Raw genomic sequence first — 19,313 nt, 5'->3', positions numbered from 1 at the left:
TAAAGGCAATCCAAAAGAATGTGGCTTTCTTTTGGATCGTGCTAATCAAGTGTCAGGAGCTATTATATTGTTCAGTTAATGAGTGTTCACTTTGCTAAGATATATCAACCAAGTGTATGTAAAGAGTTTATTTTTCACTTGGTCAGACTATAAGGTTGTACTACCTTACCCCAGTCCTGAAGATACTTTCGGGCACAAACTTTGTTTGCTCACACTTCGATAAAGGATTAAACTAAACTTATTCAAGTGTATGTAACATGGTGCACAGTGCTACTGCTACATTGGATGAAGATTTAGAGGTTCATGAAAATGAGGTTGAAGAGCTGTTGCATAACCTGGATATGAATTTGTCTATAGGGACAGATGGAATATCAACCTAAATTAATGTTCAGACAAATTGGCTACACCTTTCACATGTTTGTATAACTTGAGTCTCAGCTCAGGAATGATACCACATGAATGGAAGGCATGTATGATAGTTCCATTGTACAAGGGTGGTGCAAAAACTGATGTGTCTAACTACCAACTTATCAGTATCCCTGGCGTGGTAGTGAAGATTTTAGAGAAATTGGTAAGATCTTGCATACAGAAATAGGTAGACAAACATGCCATGCTCTGCAAGGAACATCATGGATTTACTAAAGGAAGTTCATGTCATTTTGCTCGTATTTTATAACAAAGTTACGGTCGAGTTGGATAAAAGGAATTGTTGCACTATGATAATGTTGGATTTTTTTAAGACATGAAAAGCTGTTGCATGCACTATATAGGATTGGAATACAAACTCTTGATTTGTATCAGGGGATGGTTGACAGACAGATGTCAAAAAGTGGTACACAGTGGGTATGAATCTGCCAGATTTAAGGTGACTAGTGGTGTATCTCAGGATTCAGTCCTTGGGCCATTATTGTTCAATCTATACATTAATGACATCAGATGTGCAATTATTTGCCAATAGGCAGGGCAAATAATGGAATCTACTGACATTCAGCACTTACAAAATGATTTGAATAGACTGGAAATTTGGGCAAACGAAAATGGCTCTTAATTTAATGTTAGTAAGCATAAAATTATGCACTTTGGTGTGATTAGAGTTCCAGTGGCATATTATATTAGCAGGGTTATGCTACAAGAAACTGAAGAGGCAAGGAATCTTGGCGTTGGAAGTTTATTTTGCACTTGGTTAGACTATAATAAATTTAGTTTAATCCTTTATCCGAGTGTAAGCAAACAAAGTTTGCGCCTGAAAATATCTTCAGGACTGAGGTAAGGTGGTGCATCTCCGAGCAAAGGTGGACCAAGCTCTCATCACTCCTTGTCTCAGTATCTCCCATAATGCAAAGTACATCTCCTTGCAGACATGTATACTGCTATGCATTAAGGGAAGGGCCACTACCCAGACTGGTTTCGACCTTTATTGAGGTCTCGTCAGTGGGAGGCAGACCCAAATGTGGAGATACAAAGGCAGAAGCAATAAGAGAGGTGATATTTACCTATACAAGTTGCCAACAGGTGTACCACCTTATTATTGAATTACTCTGGATTTAGAGAAAGATGTTGGAAGTTAATTTTGCACTTGGTTAGACTATAATAAATTTAGTTTAATCCTTTATCCAAGTATAAACAAACAAAGTTTGTGCCCAAAAATATCTTCATGACTGAGGTAAGGTGGTGCAACACCAGGAAACTCCTAGTAAACACTTGGATAAAGGATTAAACTAAATTTATTATAGTCTAACCAAGTGCAAAATAACCTTCCAACATCTTTCTCTAAATCCAGAGTAATTCAATAATGAAGTGGTACACCTGTTGGCAACTTGTATAGGTAAATATGACCTCTGCTATTGCTTCTGCCTTGGTATTTCCATGTTTGGGTCTGCCTCCCACTGACAAGACCTCAATAAAGGTCGAAACCGGTCTGGGTAGTGGCCCTTCCCTTAATGCATAGTGGTATACATGTCCGCAAGGAGATGTACTATGCATTATGGGAGATACTGAGACAAGGAGTGATGAGAGCTTGGTCCACCTTACCTCAGTCCTGAAGATATTTTCAGGCGCAAACTTTGTTTGCTTACACTTGGATAAAGGATTAAACTAAATTCATTAGAATCTTAGCGTATTGGTGGATAGGAATTTAAAGTTCAAAGGTCACATAGCAAAAGTTGCAAATACAACCCAGAGAATAATTGCGATGTTGAAGCTAACATCGCAATTAATATGTCAAGGTATGGAAGTCATTTTGTCTTTTTATAAGGCTTTGATATGACCACAACTGGATTATTGTGCGCAGATGTGGTCTCCTGGGTTCAAAGAGGATAAAGAAGCTATAAAAAGTGTGCAATGAAGAGTTACGAAGATTATATCTGGATTATGCATCTGAAGTTTTTCAGTCAAATTTGATGGCAAGATCTTATGCTGATGCCCATTTTGTCAGCAACTTCTTGTAGAGTTAAACAATGATTTCCACGAATCATAACACGAACTCTCTCAACATGGTCGTCGTTTTTCAATGTGGAAGGTTTTTCAATGTGTCCAGACCTGGAATCTTCACTGTCTTTAAAATGCTTAAACCACTGATAACACTGCGTTCAGCTCATACAGTCCTCCCTGTATGCTTGGTTTAGCAATTGAAATGTCTCTATAAAATTTTTACCAAGTTTGCAGCAAAATTTTACATGCACACAAGTTGTTCTTCAAGCTCTTTCATTGTCACTTTGTCACTAATCCAGTGAACAGCTTACGCACATTCTCACTTCAGCGGATGTAACTCAACGACTAATGCTCATAGCAGAACAAGGCAAATGGCAGTTTGTTGTCAAAACCTGCCGCTAGGTGCACTCAGTAGCCGCAGCGTGCTCTCTGTGCTGATTGGTGTGCTGTTTAAAAAGTTTGGTCTTTTTTTGAACATCCCTTGTAATATATATATATATATATATATATATCAGGAACTGATGATAATTTGTGACGATGATGACAATTAAAACCATATTCAGCTCCTCTAAGGATCCTCTCCTCCCATTAGCACATCCTGGAGTCTATTGCATCTGCTGCACCTGTAACTTACCGTACATTGGTGAAACAGGATGGACAATCCCTATACACAAGAAAGAACACATTAGACACATTAAATATAACCATTATGGTGAAGCAGGCCTCTCAGACCACGCACTTAACACCTTACACCAAATCAACTGGAAAAGCACCTGCTCCTTACACCGCACAAAAACATGGTACGAAAGAAAATTTAAAGAATCCTGCGAAATCCTGATAAACCATCCAAATATCAACAATAAAGATGGTATGAAAATTCCAAGGATCTGGATGGCACACATTCAGCCAACCTAATATGAAAGATTCAACATAAGTCAGGACTCTAGCCAATCCACTAGTATTAAAAACCATTCCACTCCAACTGGCTGGAATGATGTTAATATATGTTATAGTAGACAACACAAATAATAGGATTCTAGTGTTGATGTATAATTTTTTTCACCAGAGGTCAGGCCAACAATTGTGGTAGCGGTTGGTCAGTGTCTTTAACGAACCAGTCTGATTGTAGCATAGCTTGTTTCTTGTGTATATTTGTATGCTCCAGAAGATGACCTTGACATAAAGGTCGAAACGTCGAATTGTAAATTTTAGTAATATTAAACTATAGTTTTTATTCAAACACGCTAGTTGTCTCCATAATTTCCAAAAATGCAGATGATAATTTGTATTTTAACCTATTTCTTTGTTTGTTTATCCCCCCCACTCCACACACACACACACACACACATTTTTAAACTAATATCTCATATCAAAACTGAATTTTATAATAAAATGTGTAAATTGGATTCAATATAAAAGATTCTTTGAATATTGATTGGACAATATAATTTTTTTTACTCTTTTCTCTGTATTCATTGTAGCACTTCAGTCACCAATTGCCTATCAAAAGGAACTAAGTAAGGATATGTAAGTAATTTTTTGTTAGAAAAGTTTATTATAACAGCTGATAAAGCCTCATAAATACAGCTTTTGTCTGCATTTCCCCCAATCCTTTGCTATTTTTAACCTTCCATTCCTTTATGTATTAAACCCAGTGAGCTGTTTTAGCTTTTTATAATCCTAATGTGGTTATGATGAGGAAGTTAGTCATACTATATAGGCTGATATGTCTGCCCATATGCATGTATGTATTCTGTCTTGTCTATTTTGCAGGAGGGATATCCCCTGCTACTTCTGTATCGGACCATCTAACTTATGGTAGCTAGCATGTCCTTATAAATATCCCTAGAATCCTAGAGACAATTTGAATTCAGGCTAGGAGACTTATTGGTATCTAGGGTACCAAGTATTTTTCTGATGTCCTTTTCCAGCTTTCATATAGACACCCTTGATTGTCTGTATGAGAGCTGGAAAGGTCTGCCTTATCTTTGGAAACTGCCACTGTACTATTAGGATGTGGGAAAGGTGGAAACATGGAGGAAACAGAAGTCGCATCCAACAAGATTTCTTTATCATGCCTTCCAAAAGACAAACTTCCTCTCTTGACTTACCCAGGAGTGTGTCAAGATTCCTTGTTCCTACATTCTATCCTATTTTGGCCTGACAGATCATATAATTTTTGGTCCCTTGGCTTGACAAGGGACCAAAAAACTCAACTGCCATTAGAACAGGAGACAAGCTTAGTGCATTTGGTGCTTACAAAGTCTGCTTTGCATATGTTTTTTGCAATTGTGACCAACTGTAGTGTAAATTCAGTGAGAGGCTGGAGGTTGACTGCAGCCTTTGAGCATATACTGAATTTTTGGCTTGGACTTCTTTGTCACAGTTGTTGGCAATTTCGTTGACAGTTTGGAGAAAATCCCCCATTCATTTACCCATTCAGTCAGTGCATACAAGTCCTTTTGCAAAGCAATGGCATCTGCTCTATTCCTGATAGTTCTCCCCCCAAACTTTGCATCATCTGCAAACAGCTGCATACCACCATTCAAAAGAATTATAATACCAGAGGAAAACTTACATAAAAAACTTTATTACCATAGAATTTTTGCCTAAGTATCATAGTCATGATCAGGGAATGGCAATTAAACATTAACAGACTTTTTTCTTTTCTTTTTTTGAATAAGTTAGGCAATTACTGACTTTTTATAGTTATCTTACATTAGCTCCACAGGTGTTCCTTTTTAGAATTGTCGGTTAATGTTTAATTTCCATTCTGTGAACTTGTACTGATGATACCTATGATACTTAGGCAAAAATCTATGCTAATAAAGTTTGTTTTTTATGTGAATTTTCCTCTGGTGTTATAATTCTTTTTCAATATTCCAACTCACAGTATTTCATTATTGAAACAAATATTGCTATTCAGACCTTTCCCAATATCATTTACATACAAAATAAACAAAAAATCGACCCAAAATGGGAGGAATCTTTATATATGGAATTTTTCAGTTGAAGATGAGTTAGCCAATCTCATATGGAGGTGGCAGGGTTTTTTCTCCTGGAGACTCTGGTTTTTCATCCCGCATACAGACAAATCGGTGCTTCAGAGCACACGCAATTTACAGACAAAAAATACTTGTGGTGGTGGGCGGTAGATGAAGCTGATGTAGTTGATTGATAGTAGAGGTTTGGTAGTGGTGGAGATGGAGAGTTGTATAGTGGGTGTCCTCCCGCGATGAGTCTTCGGACTCCTTGGAGGTGTCACGAAATATAATAATAATAAAAACAAATCCTTGGGATACACCACTAGTAAATCTCCTCTTCTAAGATATCACTCCTCCTCCTCCATAGACAGCTCACAGATACTGGTTCACAGACAATTCATTGCGAGGAAAAATCACCTCATGAACTACATTGCAGAAAAAATCCACTGAATATGTTATTTGATAGAAAATTGAAATTATATTGCATTAATGTTGACATATGAAAGGTAAATGCAGTGCAAGATAAATTTCACAAAGTATTTTTTTTTCGATGTATTTATGTAATATTTATTTATGTTTTAATTAGATTTTCATAACATTTTTATTCTTATAGTGAAAATAATATTTTATTGATCGGTGAGTTTCCTAATTTCTGTTTTGTCTTAAAAAGTTATAAATATTCTTTCTCACTTAGATATTACAGTTCTGCTGATGGAATATTAATATTTACAAAACTGGAATGGGGTGGTTTAAGGAGAACGGGCATCATATTTCATCGTCGTCCGGTAGCATCCTCTAAAAAGAGGGTTGCAGCAGATGACAGCTCTTCTCCATTTCTCTCAGTCTGTTGCCTCCATCATTCTTAAACAACTCCAATTCACTATGTAATTAAACCACTCTTTGGTTGGCCTTCCATGTCTTCTCTTCCCTTCAACTTTCCCTTGTAACAAAATTCTTGTCAGATGTCCTGAGAAACCTCTCAGAAGATGTTCTGCAAATCTGGTCTTTCTTTGAATAATGTTCTTAAGCAGTGATCTTTCCATCCCAACTCTTCTTAAAACTCATCATCATCAAATTCCTGCCATGTACCCTCAAGGGGTGTACAGGATATGACAGTACTACATGAAAAAAATTACATCATTACTAACTTCCTATCTACAATTTTCCTCCAAATCAGTCTGTTACTTGTCAAGACTCCAATATTATCAGAACTCATATTTCTATCGTCTAAGGCACTTTGTACCGTATCAATCCACCTACATCTTGGTCTTCCTCTGGATCGTTTTGCTGCCAACCTGGCAGAGAACACTTGTTTTGCTAATCTTTCTTCGCCCATTCTGTTTAAGTGACCATACCACCTGAGATTAGCTCTGCTAACGCATTCCAGGATGTTGACAATGTCAATTTCTTTCCTAATATCCTCATTTTTAATATGATATTGCCATTGATGCCATCTGTTCACACTTATAATCTTTCTCAGGCCTCTCATATCTGCGGTCTCTAGTCTTTGGTCAAGTGTTTTACTTCTGACCCAGCTCTCAGATCCATAAGTTAAAACTGGTTTAACACTGTCTTGTATACAGCTAATTTAGTGTTTCCGACTAATTTCTCTCTTATTCCATATGAATTTATTCAATTGACTTCCTACCTTACCAGCTTTGCTAATTCTGTTGTCTATTTCTATATTTAATTTACCATCGTCAGTAAAAATCGTGCCTAAGTAGCTGAAATGTTTCACTTGTTCCACAGGTTCTCCATTCATTGAAAATGTCAACATAGTTGACATTTTCAATGATTCTGCCTATTTTCATTGTCTTTGTCTTTTTATTGCTGACCTTCATACCATATCTATTACAACAGTTATTCAATTTAGTCAGAGAATCTTGCAGACTTGTAGCGGATTTATTTAGAAGTATAACTTCATCTGCATAAAGCAAAGAGCTGACATTAACATCTCCAATTTTGATATCATGATTAATACCACTTTCCTTCATAATGTGATCCATATAGATAATGAATAACAGAGGGGACAATGTACATCCTTGTCTCACACCAGATTTAACATTAAACCATCTTCCTGTACTTCCTTCAATTCTAACTGCTGACTTACAACTCAAATAAAGACTAAGTATTGCTTGATATAATGCCCCATTGACACCATATAACTGTGGCATATTGAATAGCTTCTCTCTTGGCACCTTGTCATATGCCTTTTCCAAATCGACAAAACTTAAATACAGATCTCTGTTATATTCCCATGCTTTCTCGACTATTTGTCGTAAAGTGAAGATCTGATCCTGACAGCCTCTATTTGGCCTGAATCCAGCTTGTTCTTCACCAAGCTTTTCTTCCACAATTCTTCTCAACCGTTTCTCAAGTATACGTGCATCGATCTTGCCAGGAACACTCAGTAGAGAAATACCTCTGTAATTCTCACATTCAGTTTTATTTCCCTTTTTATATATGGGTACTATGAGAGCTCTACTCCAATCATCGGGAATTCGTCCCTCTGTCCAGGCTTTCTGAACTATGCAGTGCAGCCACTGTGAGACTCTTATACCACCATACTTCAGCATTTCTGGTTGAATATCATCTACCCCTGCTGCTTTTCCACATTTCAAGCCTTTGATGGCTTTTTCTACTTCAAGTATGGATATGTATTCCTGACTGCATGCCTGGTCAGTGTTTTTTATCACTGTGCTGTCATCACTGCTTGTTTCATTTAGCAGTTTTTCAAGGTAATTACTCCATACTTCAAGGATATCTTTTTCTCCCGTTTTCATGTTACCTTTATCATCTCTAACTCTTTTTACAGAACTCTTTCCTCCATTCCTAAGCTTCTTCAACAACCTCCAGAATATTTTGCCACCTTCTTGATATTTATTTTCTATATTCTTGCCAAACTCCTCCCATGACTCTTGTTTAGCTAGTTTTACACAGTGTTTAGCATTCTTGCATTTGTCTCTGTATTCTCTAAGAGCACAAGCTGACTTATTTGACAAGATTTTTTGCGAGGTTCTTAAAAGTTCAAATCAAGAGTTCTTAAAACTCTTGATTTGATATTCTCTCTGTATAGCTAATCTTTTCCTTTCTTCTATAACACCACATTTCCAATGCATTAATTCTTTCCATATCTCTCTTTCTGCGTATCCATGACTCACTTCCATAACTTGCAATACTCCAGACCATATTTAAGAATATTTATTCTGCAAACTTAGACACCCATCCAGATGTTTTATATATATGTGTGATGTTTATGTATAATATATAAAATGTGTGTATATACGCACACAATTTTATCTGAACTAATTCAGAAAATGAGGTGCTTCAGTTATTAAATACGCATGTATTTTGAAGATGACTCCACTTTTCCTACATAGGAAAGATATGTTGTACACTGTCATCATTTACAGAGCTAGTTTAAGATCATAGGTGCACTTCTGAGTAATTATATTAAAGAAAATGATAATAAAATTACGTAAAGGCTATCATAATGATATAAATCAGCTTAAGCTAAATTGCCATCTTCGGCTGCAATACTAGTCTTTACATTTTGCTCCAATGCTAGTATTTTTTTCAGATGAAGAAAGTCATCACTCACCTAATAACAATTACAAACATCTATGCCTATTGCGAGTTTTGAATCCACAGCTCATTGGTGGGAGAGGGTATATTATCTAGTCGGTTGTTAATGACATGGTATTTCTGATTACAGTTTAGTTTTGAATGGTTCACAAGAGAAGTAATTAATTATGTATTTCACTTTGGGAGCATTCACATACATATACATATATATATATTTATTTATTTTTTATTTTATTTTATTTATTTTTTATTTTTTTCAGTAAAGAAGACTAAATATAAAATTTAAAATTTCTTAGTGTTCATAAAATACTAGTATTAGAGGAAATGGTAGAGACTAGTATTGAAGCCACAGATGTCAATTTAGCTTATGCTGATTGCTATTGTTAATAATTGGTGGATTTATTAATATATAGAGATATTCATAGATATTATCTTAATATTAATCCTACCATAGAGATGATATCTGTTTCTAACAATTATTTTTAATTTATTTCCGAGCGTACCTATATGTTATTATATGTACGAAGGTTCACTCCAATTGGTGAAATGATCTTAACTCTTTCAGAATCCAAATAATCACTGATTCAAGACCAAATACAAAATAAACACATTTAATAAAACAAAAACAATATATACATATATACACTTCAAACAACTTTACATAACTAACTACAAATTTAATTGGATCCAAGGCCTTTTTAAAATAAACTTATACTTAAGACTAAACACTTTGTTTTCACAATGACAAAATATTCACAGCCAGTTTCTCTCTCTGTCAAGGCCCTTTTCCAAAGATATATGACTCTATTCTTCATTTTCACAGGATCCTTTATCATCACTTAGGTAGCACACATTAATTCTTCCTGACTTAATTCTGTCTCTTTTCTTCAGTAGAAATAATAGTTAGATCTGGTGTTCTTAATACAGATGAAACTTCCTAATCAGAGTTTTCTCGAACATCCCTTTAGAACGTAAATAGCAAATTCTTCTTTTATTCACTAAATGCTTATTGACAGTCTTAACTCTTCCAATAAAAAAAAAACTTACAGTTCTACAATTTCCTTTTCGGAATCTCCTATAAATCTTCAATTAGCGTTTCCTCCAATATTCCTTTTAAAACGCCTATAGCAATATTTTCTTTTATTTATAAATAGTTATTACACTTTAAACTTAATAGTTCCACGATTCCTTTTTCGGAATATACTATTAATTTTCCTCCAACTGTCACATAAAAATAACTCAAATTCTTCCGAATCTGAATATCTGCCGGCCTGTGTTCTAAATTCCTTCCGAACGCTATCTTGTTTATACCCGTTGCTTTGATACCGAACTTGTCAGCTGTCAATCACACATCAAACTTCTCGGCGAGCATGCACACTCCATGAAACTGGTAAGCAAGAAGTTAGGTATTAATAATGGCTGACACGTTGTCTCTGTTAGCGACAAGAGAATGTCTTCATAAAAACACAAAACTTAATATTTTAAATTACAATAAAATTCCTGTAAGTAATACAAATATCAAATTCAGTAAGTACATCAATTTTTTAACTTCTTTACATATGATTTTTGACAAAACAATTCAATAACTGGCACATCGCAAGTGCCGACAATGCCTGTTATGAAACTAAAACTAATAAATGTTTTAACATAAACAATTCGTAAAAATATTCAGAATTTTAATTATGATTATTTTTACACTGTCATTATGATAGCATTTACGTATTTTTATTATAATTTCCTTTAATATAACTACTCAAAATTGTACCGATGAATCTCTCAAAAAAAATTTCATAAAACACTTTGCCTGTTCCACATTGGTTGGTTAGAAGATTTGTTGATCCTTCTAAGTCTCTCAGTCATGTTTATCTTGATCGTGCTGTGTTTAATTTTTCCTAAATGGCTCTCCCATTTCATCCCGATCATTTACTAACTTGACATTCGAGATATAATAAGCATCAGTCAGGGCTTCTGAGTGATTGTTCCCGTTAGATGATGGACTTCATGCAGAGTCAGTAAAATTCCTGTAAGTAATACAAATATCAAATTCAGTAAGTACATCAATTTTTTAACTTCTTTACATATCATTTTTGACAAAACAATTCAATAACTGGCACATCGCAAGTGCCGACAATGCGTGTTATGAAACTAAAACTAATAAACAGTGTGGTCATTGTGATATTCTTCTCTATCCCTCTCAATCTGCTCAGTAAGTCTGACCTTATAGTCACTCTTATGTTCTCTCTTGTCAAGTGTTCTCTTTACTTGATCTTTTAAGATGTTGATCCCCTTTCCTGAATGCTTGATACCCATTAGGGAAATCTCATTTGCTCCAAAGTCACAAGAGAACTTGTGTGTTTCTCCAGAAAGTCAGTTCCCAAGATTATTTGCATGTTCGGGCAAGATGTCCTAGGGAGGACCGGTAACTCTTGCGAGACATACAAATTGAACTCTGGTAAGTGCATTCTAACTCTTATTCTCTTTGATGCACATATCCTGGGTGTTGAAATTCCTGTTAACTTAACCTAGTCTCTTCAGCTTAGATATACCTTTCCATACATGAGATTTTATTCTCTGAAAAAAAACTTCCTGTTATGACAGAGGCCTGGGAACCAGTATCTAATAAGACATCACAAAGCCTTCCTTGAATTTCCCCCCCTAATGGTCATTTTGGATTTTGTGGGGTATTCTCTTATCTTGTTCTCTCTCTTCCATGGTCTGTTTGTATAACCATGATGAGTAAGCACAAGATTGGACTCATATCTAGAATTTCCGTTTAAGGGTCGCTTATTCCGAAAACAGTTTCGAGTGATGTGCCAGTATTTGATACAAACAAAACATCGGGGGGGGGGCTCTTTTCTGATCTCATCATCATCATGCATATCAAGGATTTAGGCCTAGCATGGTCTGTTTCTGGCCTTAGAAGTCATCTTATTTAAGTTAAGGGAATTATATCCCATATTGTTTCTTAGCCGAATAAGAAACTCAAAGAGTTTCATGCCGAATATAGAAACTATATAAAGTTCAGTGATTCCAAGCATAAGCAAATACCTGGATAGTGCAGCACCTGATCCCCTTAGGTAGTGCAAGTTGAGGCAACTCATAGAAAGGGTGGAGCAGGCTCCGATCACTATTCTTGATATTTACCCATAATGTGAACTTAGCTCTATGGGTAAATATCAAGAATAGTGATTGGAGCTTGCTCCACCCTTTCCATGAGTTGCCTCAGCTTGCACTACCTAAGGGGATCAGGTGCTGCACTATCCAGGTATTTGCTTATGCTTGGAATCGCCGAACTTTATATAGTTTCTATATTCGGCATGAAACTCTTTGAGTTTCTTATTCGGCTAAGAAACAATATGAGATATAATTCCCTTAACTTAAATAAGTACATGTTGCCGAATTGAAGCCTTTGCCGCTTCATATAATTAGTAATTAGAAGTCATCGTTTAAGAGGACATCCTGGTTTTCTTTTTCCTAATGGCTTGTACTTTAAGGCTTGTTTTCGTAATCTTTCTGTTTTCATTCTTTGAACGTGTTCCATCCATTTATGTTTATATTTTTTAATTTTTTCTATTACTGGTTCTTGGTTTAATTCTTTCATAATTTCTTCATTTCTTTTGAAATCAAATAGGGTATACTTTGCAGTTTTTCTCATAAACTTCATTTCTGCTGTTGTTAATCTTTTTTTTTTTTTTTTTTGTTTTATTGTCCAGATTTCGCTTCCATACATTAAGACTGGTAGGGCTAATGTATTGTATACTTTTAGTCTGGTTTGTTTTTGAACTAGGTTTGGTTTAAATATAGAGTTAATTACACCTGTTATTTTTAAATATTTTGCAATTTTTACGTTTATATCTTTTTTTCATTTTCATATGTGATCATACATCCTAAGTAGTTAAATGAATTCACCTGTTCTAAGATCTTGTTATCTATTACTATTTTAGTTCTTGCTGGATCTTGTCCTTTAAAGGCCATAGTTTTTTTTTTTGTGTTGATATTATCATTCCATAATCTTTGGCTATCTTATTTAGATCTAAAATAGCTTTTTGTAAGTTATCTTCAGAATTTGGAATTATTATTTGGTCATCGGCAAAGAGGAGAGTGTTTAAGTTAACTGTAGGTGAAAGTTTAATTCCTTGATGTAAATTTTTATTTCATTTAAGTATATATTAAAAAGAGTTGCTGAGAGGGGACATCCCTGTCGTACCCCTTGGTTTATCTCTCTCGTATATGATAGCTCGTGATTTAATCTTATTTGTATTTGATTATTTTCATATGTACTTGTGATAGCCTTTAGGATATTATTTGGTATTTGTCTTTCTTTTAATATGTAAAATAATATGTTTCTTTTAACTTTGTCAAATGCTTTTTCAAAGTCAATAAATGCAATATGTGTTTCTAAATTGTATTCTCTTCTTTTCTCTATTATTAATTTTAGGCCAAAGGCCGGGTCTATACGTGATCGTCCTTTTCTAAATCCATTCTGTACTTCTAAAATAAAGTTTTCGGAGTATTTCATTAGTTTGCTATATAAGATTCTGCTATATATTTTGTTACAGGAATTTAGTATATTGATACCTCTATAGTTTTTAGGGTCATCTCTATTACCTTTTTTAAAGATAGGAATTACAATTGCTTTTTTCCATTCTATTGGGGGGATACCAGTTGAATAAATTTTATTTAAAAATAATAAGAATCTTTCTCTGAATCTTGTTCCTGCGTATTTATATAGTTCTGAACCTAGCTTATCTTCTCTAGGTGATTTTCCTTTTCTTGTTTCTTTCAGGCTGATTTCTAATTCTTCTTTAGTTATTTCTTTTTCATTTTCGTTAATTGTTTGCCAGTTGTCTTTTTTAAAATATTTGTCTGTCCACAATTCTGTGTAGCAATTTAGAAATTGCTACACAGAATTGTGGTGTTTTGTTGTGTCGTCCATCTTGGTAATTATCCATTTATGTTGGTTAGTTGGATCTGTTCTTATTTCTTTAAATTCCTTTAAATTCCGTTTTTATTTTGTTAGATGCTGATTGATACTGATCCGAATATAAGGAAATTTATATTATACTGTGCCACCCTATATTCAGATTAGTCTATATAATACAGAGGAATCAATCATCAACTAACTTTTGCAATCTCACTTTATACAGGCCGAGGCTAATATTATCATTTAGGGCTTCCGCAAGGTTCGAATAAATTTTATGAGCGGTGCAATGATGAAAAATCAGGCAAACAACAAATGAATTCAATAAAATAAACATTTAATACAGGGTTATAGAACATGTACATTTAAGCATAATTTTCTAAGCAAGATAATCTAATTGAATAATATTCAAAATATCTCTGAGACACTAGTAGCCTCTTGGTTTGGTTCAAAGATTGAAGTTAAATTTACAGTTCTTATTCTCCAACGCTTAAATAATATTATCACAACTTGTCTCTATTCAATGAGATAATTCATTTTTATACATCAACTTAGTTCAGATACTCATAACAAACATAAAACATTAGGCATCAAACATTCAGCTGTCAATTCTATATTCTTCCGTATAATTTAAAATAGTTCACACAGTTCACTGTTCCAGAATTTTACAGCAATTATTCTTATGGTAGAAATTTCTAATTCTCTCTTAGTCAACAAACACTTAATTTAATAATGAGGCAATTATCATTTCAAGGGGGAAACACTTTAAAGCTCCATACTTCGGCTATTTTTAGTAGAATGCCACAGTTAATGTTAAGATATATCAGGCGGAGTTAACTCTTATTTCTTCACACTGAAATACAAAAAGGACTGTTCTTACTGGGTTACATCTTTTACATACTGGATTTACTATAGGCACACTTAATACTGTAGTTAACTATTAGTTTGAAGCAACACTATTCAAAAGAAATCTTCACTATAATAACTGAAATATTAAACATAGAGTTTCACAAGTCTTGACGCACTCGTTTTAGGTAATCTACTTATTTCTTATTTTCTTCTATGCATTAAATTCAGCTTTGCTATTCTTCCTCAAAATAAGTGGAATTCGTCATAATTTTAGAATTCCGTAGAAATATTCCGAATTGCCTAATAATTTCCCATTCCTTTCTTAATCTATTTACGGCATTTCCAAATCCCCTTTACTTCACTCCTTGCTGTCCTGAACACTTCTCCCATCTTTAATTTCGTTTTCCAATTAAATACCTTCATTCTTCCCACCAAAATCCGGTTCTCACCAGTCCAGCTCATATCAACTCCTTCTCCCTTCGAATACCATAACTCACGCTCTACACACGTGCTATCTAAAATTAACTCCTTTTCCTCGACAGTGACCAATCAAATCTCATTACCAGAATTTCTTAAATTTTCTTTCACTTTCATTTACAATAAATAAAATACACATATTACAGTCCACTTAGGATACATTTACAAATTATATAATGAATTTATACAGAATAAGTAACTAAAAAAAATTACAATTATTATTTCAATAAAAAAAATAACAGTAAGTTTTTAAATTAGAATTTACTTAGGAGTAAAATTAGCTCGGGATATGCAATTTATGTTAAATCATGAATGAAGTATTAATAATCATAAAACTCTTCATTCACAATTTAACACCTTTTTGATGTGGAATTATTTCAGAGGTCTTTGCTGTTAGTTCCCCCAGCTGCTTAATAACCGCATCAAGCCACTCCATCATAGGCTGTTGCAGCCTTTCTACCCCCTGTCTAATTATCGAGCATAATTCCCCTAGGTCAGTAGGGTTTCTTTCTTTGGGATTGTTACTTCATTGTCAATTATATGTTTGTTGAACGCATTTCCTCTTCCCTTTCCTGACAATCTTTAATTGACTTTCCTTTAATTGTACTTGGGTCTTTCTCACACTTAACTTCACAAGAGGAATCATTTGTCTTTTTTATTACATGAGCTTGGCTGTTATTAGAAGCGGGACGAATGTCTCCAAGCTTCTCCTCTCTCTCCTTCACAGCGAGATAGCATTCCTCTAGATTAGTGATCCTCTTTTTTGTATGCAGTCTCTTATAGTTCATCTTTGATTCCTGAGCTGGTGGAATACCGCCCAGTCAAGATGAGGTTTATCATCATTGGAGATGCTTAGACTATTTGCAATGGTCAGTAATTTTTTGTAGAAGTCCGTTACGCTCTCCTTATTTTCTTGAACACACCTCTGCAATTTCCAAAGGTTTGGGCTCACACTTCTTACTTTGGAAAACTGGGAAATCAAGGTTTCCTTGAACTTAGTGTATTCTAAAGTGTCCTTAAGTAATGGGGATGAATACACAAAGTTCTTGGCCCTTCCAACCAGTTTGTTCCTAAGTAGAATTAACAGTTAGAAATCTGACCAATTACCAACCTTTCTCAGCTCTTCAGCAAAACTAAAAAATGATAATACATCATCATTGTCATCACTTTGTTTTTGAAATTTGAAAATTGCAGGATGACAAGGTGAGGGTTTATGGTATGAAAAACTTCCTTGTCGCCCATCGTGGCATTATTTGATGGGTCACTATTCGTAACTTCATTATTCATTATTATTTAACAAGAAAAGGTTTCTCAAAAGTTAAGACTTATAACTGCCTGACCTCTTACCAAAACTGTCTCAAAGTCCACAGTATTCTCGGTGTTATTTAAGTGGATTTGCATCCTGCCAACTGCGCCATTTGTTATATTCATAATTTGAATTTATAGTTTATTATATTGTTTGTTATGGTACCTTTTACTTTCAATGTCTTTCACCTCTTACTTCGTTATTTTTGTGTTCGCTTGAGCTAATATAAAAATGCCTCTATGCTCTAATCTGAAACTCACTTATAATCCTATTATCCTAATTTAGTCCGTTCCTAATCTACTTAGCTTGCTCCCCCCCCCCTCCTTTTAAATTTTGTAAAGTATACTCTTACATGTGCTAGTAACGTAAACTGAGGAAAAGCCTTTGGCTGGGCATAATCCTTAATCTAGGTTGCTGTAATTCTAGTGTATTAATCCTTACAAATTTATTTTTGTTAACGACTGCACCATTAAGGATTGTGTAAAAGAATTTTCTATCTTTCCTTTACATACAGGAGAATAATTTAGCTAAGCATGTATAATAACCCTTAAATCAATTTTATCTCAAACAACTCTGAATTACTCAGTCATGGCTGTTACTTCACTTAGATCAGTGCTTCCTAAACTTCTGGATGTCAGGGCCCCCTTTGCAAAAATTAAAATATTTCACGGCCCCCCCTCGAAAAAAAATCATAATAGAGAGATATATTATTATTATATTTATTGTATTTATATTCAATACAAAACATACACAGCGAATATGGCAAAAATCAAATGCATATATTACATTTTTTGCCTCTTACCGTTTGGTTCTGAAGACGATGCAGGCTGTTCTGGTAAAATATGAAATACTGTCCTTTTTTTTTGAGTCTGTTTCTGCTTCTTCTGATTGTTCGCGGGAATTTTTTTTAATTTTTTATCAGCCACTTATCTATCTCAGGGTTAAATTTTTTAACGTAGAATAGATCAAATAATATCACCACTTACCGATACTGGCACACTACAGATTGATAACATGAAATTAGTGAATATTACCTGAATAAGGGAATCCCCTGACCAGGAACATTTTTCTCTTTTGTGACTTTTCTCCCTTTACAATAATTAAGCCTAACACGAAACAGACAGCAAAGGCAGGTTATTAAAACGTGCATATGATTGGTGCAGTATTAACAAAAGATCGCGCAACCGAAAGATAAAAGCATAGCTGACAATTAAGTTGAAATGCTAACTCTCTTCAACCAAATTCCATATGTGAAACTGCCATAACATTCATTATATATATATATTACTTAGTTTTAACACTTTTACGAATTTTAACACGTTAGATTGAATTTTATTGCTGCCTTGGGAAATCGAACTCACACACATCTAATTAATAACAATAGTTTTTAGTTAGATATTGTGTTTGCCCATGCAAGATATGGTTTTGTTTCAGTCTATACAGGGGACATGTGATTCATTAATTAGTGTGTTTTTATCCCAGTTGTCTCTAATTGCACTATTTGTTGAGAAATATATTACACAGACTCCTCATACCTTATTCACTGGCATAATAAAAGTATTTGTTTTTATTGCCTCTGCAGTATAGTAGCTGTTGGGATGGCGTGTTGTTTACCACTGCAAGCGAGTTACTATCTCCCCACATGAACTTGTTGAAGCTTTTTTTCATGTGTGATGTATATGCGAAACTTTTATTGGTAACAGAAAACTAGCTCGGATGACAGTGATAATATAAAACGAGTTTTGATATGTATATAAAGTCAATATCAACAGTCCCTGATTACGAACGCGTGATGAAAGGGACAGGAAGATTTGAAGCTTCCCTGGAGAGCATTCGAAGTAAATACAATTAACCACTGCTTTGAAATGAAACATATGAATAAGCAATATTTACTAATATTCATTAAGCGCCGAAATACGCAAGAAGCAAAGTTTGTGAACCAACACCAATGTGTCAATTTTTCCATTAAAATATAAAAATAACAAAAAAGAAATAATAAAAGTTAAATACGTTTCTTTTAAAATAAAAAAAATCTACTTAGTCTTAAAACATTTTAAATTTGTTTTCATTATTTCACGCCCCCCCCCCCCTCAACAAAACCTACGGCCCCCAAGGGGGCCGCGAACCACGGTTTGGGAAGCGCTGACTTAGATCACACAGGTTCAATTAGTTTTTATGAGACAGTGCATTGGATAACAAAGATCAGGCAAGCTATTAACAAAACCAAACATGTTTATTATAGCTAAGACAATTAATATACAAAGTAATGGGATATATCATGTGTATGACTCTCCACACATTTAGGAAGACAATTCACTTAAGATACTAAACAAAGAAACATTTTACAGTGAACATAGTAGACACATGGATGGATTTTTACATACTTAATCTAAATAAGGCACAATTATACTCAACACATTCTAAGCATTAGATAACACAAGCACTATTCAAGATTACAATATTCTATTATACACATTCAAACTGACATTTGGCTTTCTGACCTCTTCAGCACGTTAGATCATTAATTGAACAGAACTTACTACTATCATTATTCACACGCAAATCTTGAATATTAACAGAGAACAATTTACTTACACGTTCACAATTTCTGGTAAAAGTCCAGGGTCTTAAAGTGGTAAAAGGGAGAATTCCACTGGTTTCATTTTCCTTCTTGCGTGACGACTGTGATCAGGCACTATCTGACGGTTGTTGTCTTGCAAATTCCTTTCTTTTGTAACAGTAATGTGTTTCTTTGTCGATG

The 19,313-nt window shown here is 34.4% G+C and overlaps 1 protein-coding gene across 1 annotated transcript in view; it reads left to right on the top strand.

The window, feature by feature from the left end:
* The window catches only part of trio (trio Rho guanine nucleotide exchange factor), a 1,056,141-nt gene that overhangs the window by 1,017,958 nt on the left and 18,870 nt on the right, over positions 1 to 19,313 (top strand). The window contains exon 49 of the mRNA XM_090403001.1: positions 3,912 to 3,957. Coding sequence (XP_090259127.1) covers positions 3,912 to 3,957 — 46 coding nt within the window. The remainder of the gene's footprint in view (positions 1 to 3,911; positions 3,958 to 19,313) is intronic.

This window comes from Typopeltis vanoorti, chromosome 2 (assembly GCF_054136105.1).
Source record: "Typopeltis vanoorti isolate ZY-2024b chromosome 2, IOZ_Tvanoo_1.0, whole genome shotgun sequence".
In the NCBI taxonomy this organism is placed as follows: Eukaryota; Metazoa; Arthropoda; class Arachnida; order Uropygi; family Thelyphonidae; genus Typopeltis; species Typopeltis vanoorti.
This window is presented reverse-complemented; position numbering and strand designations above follow the sequence as displayed.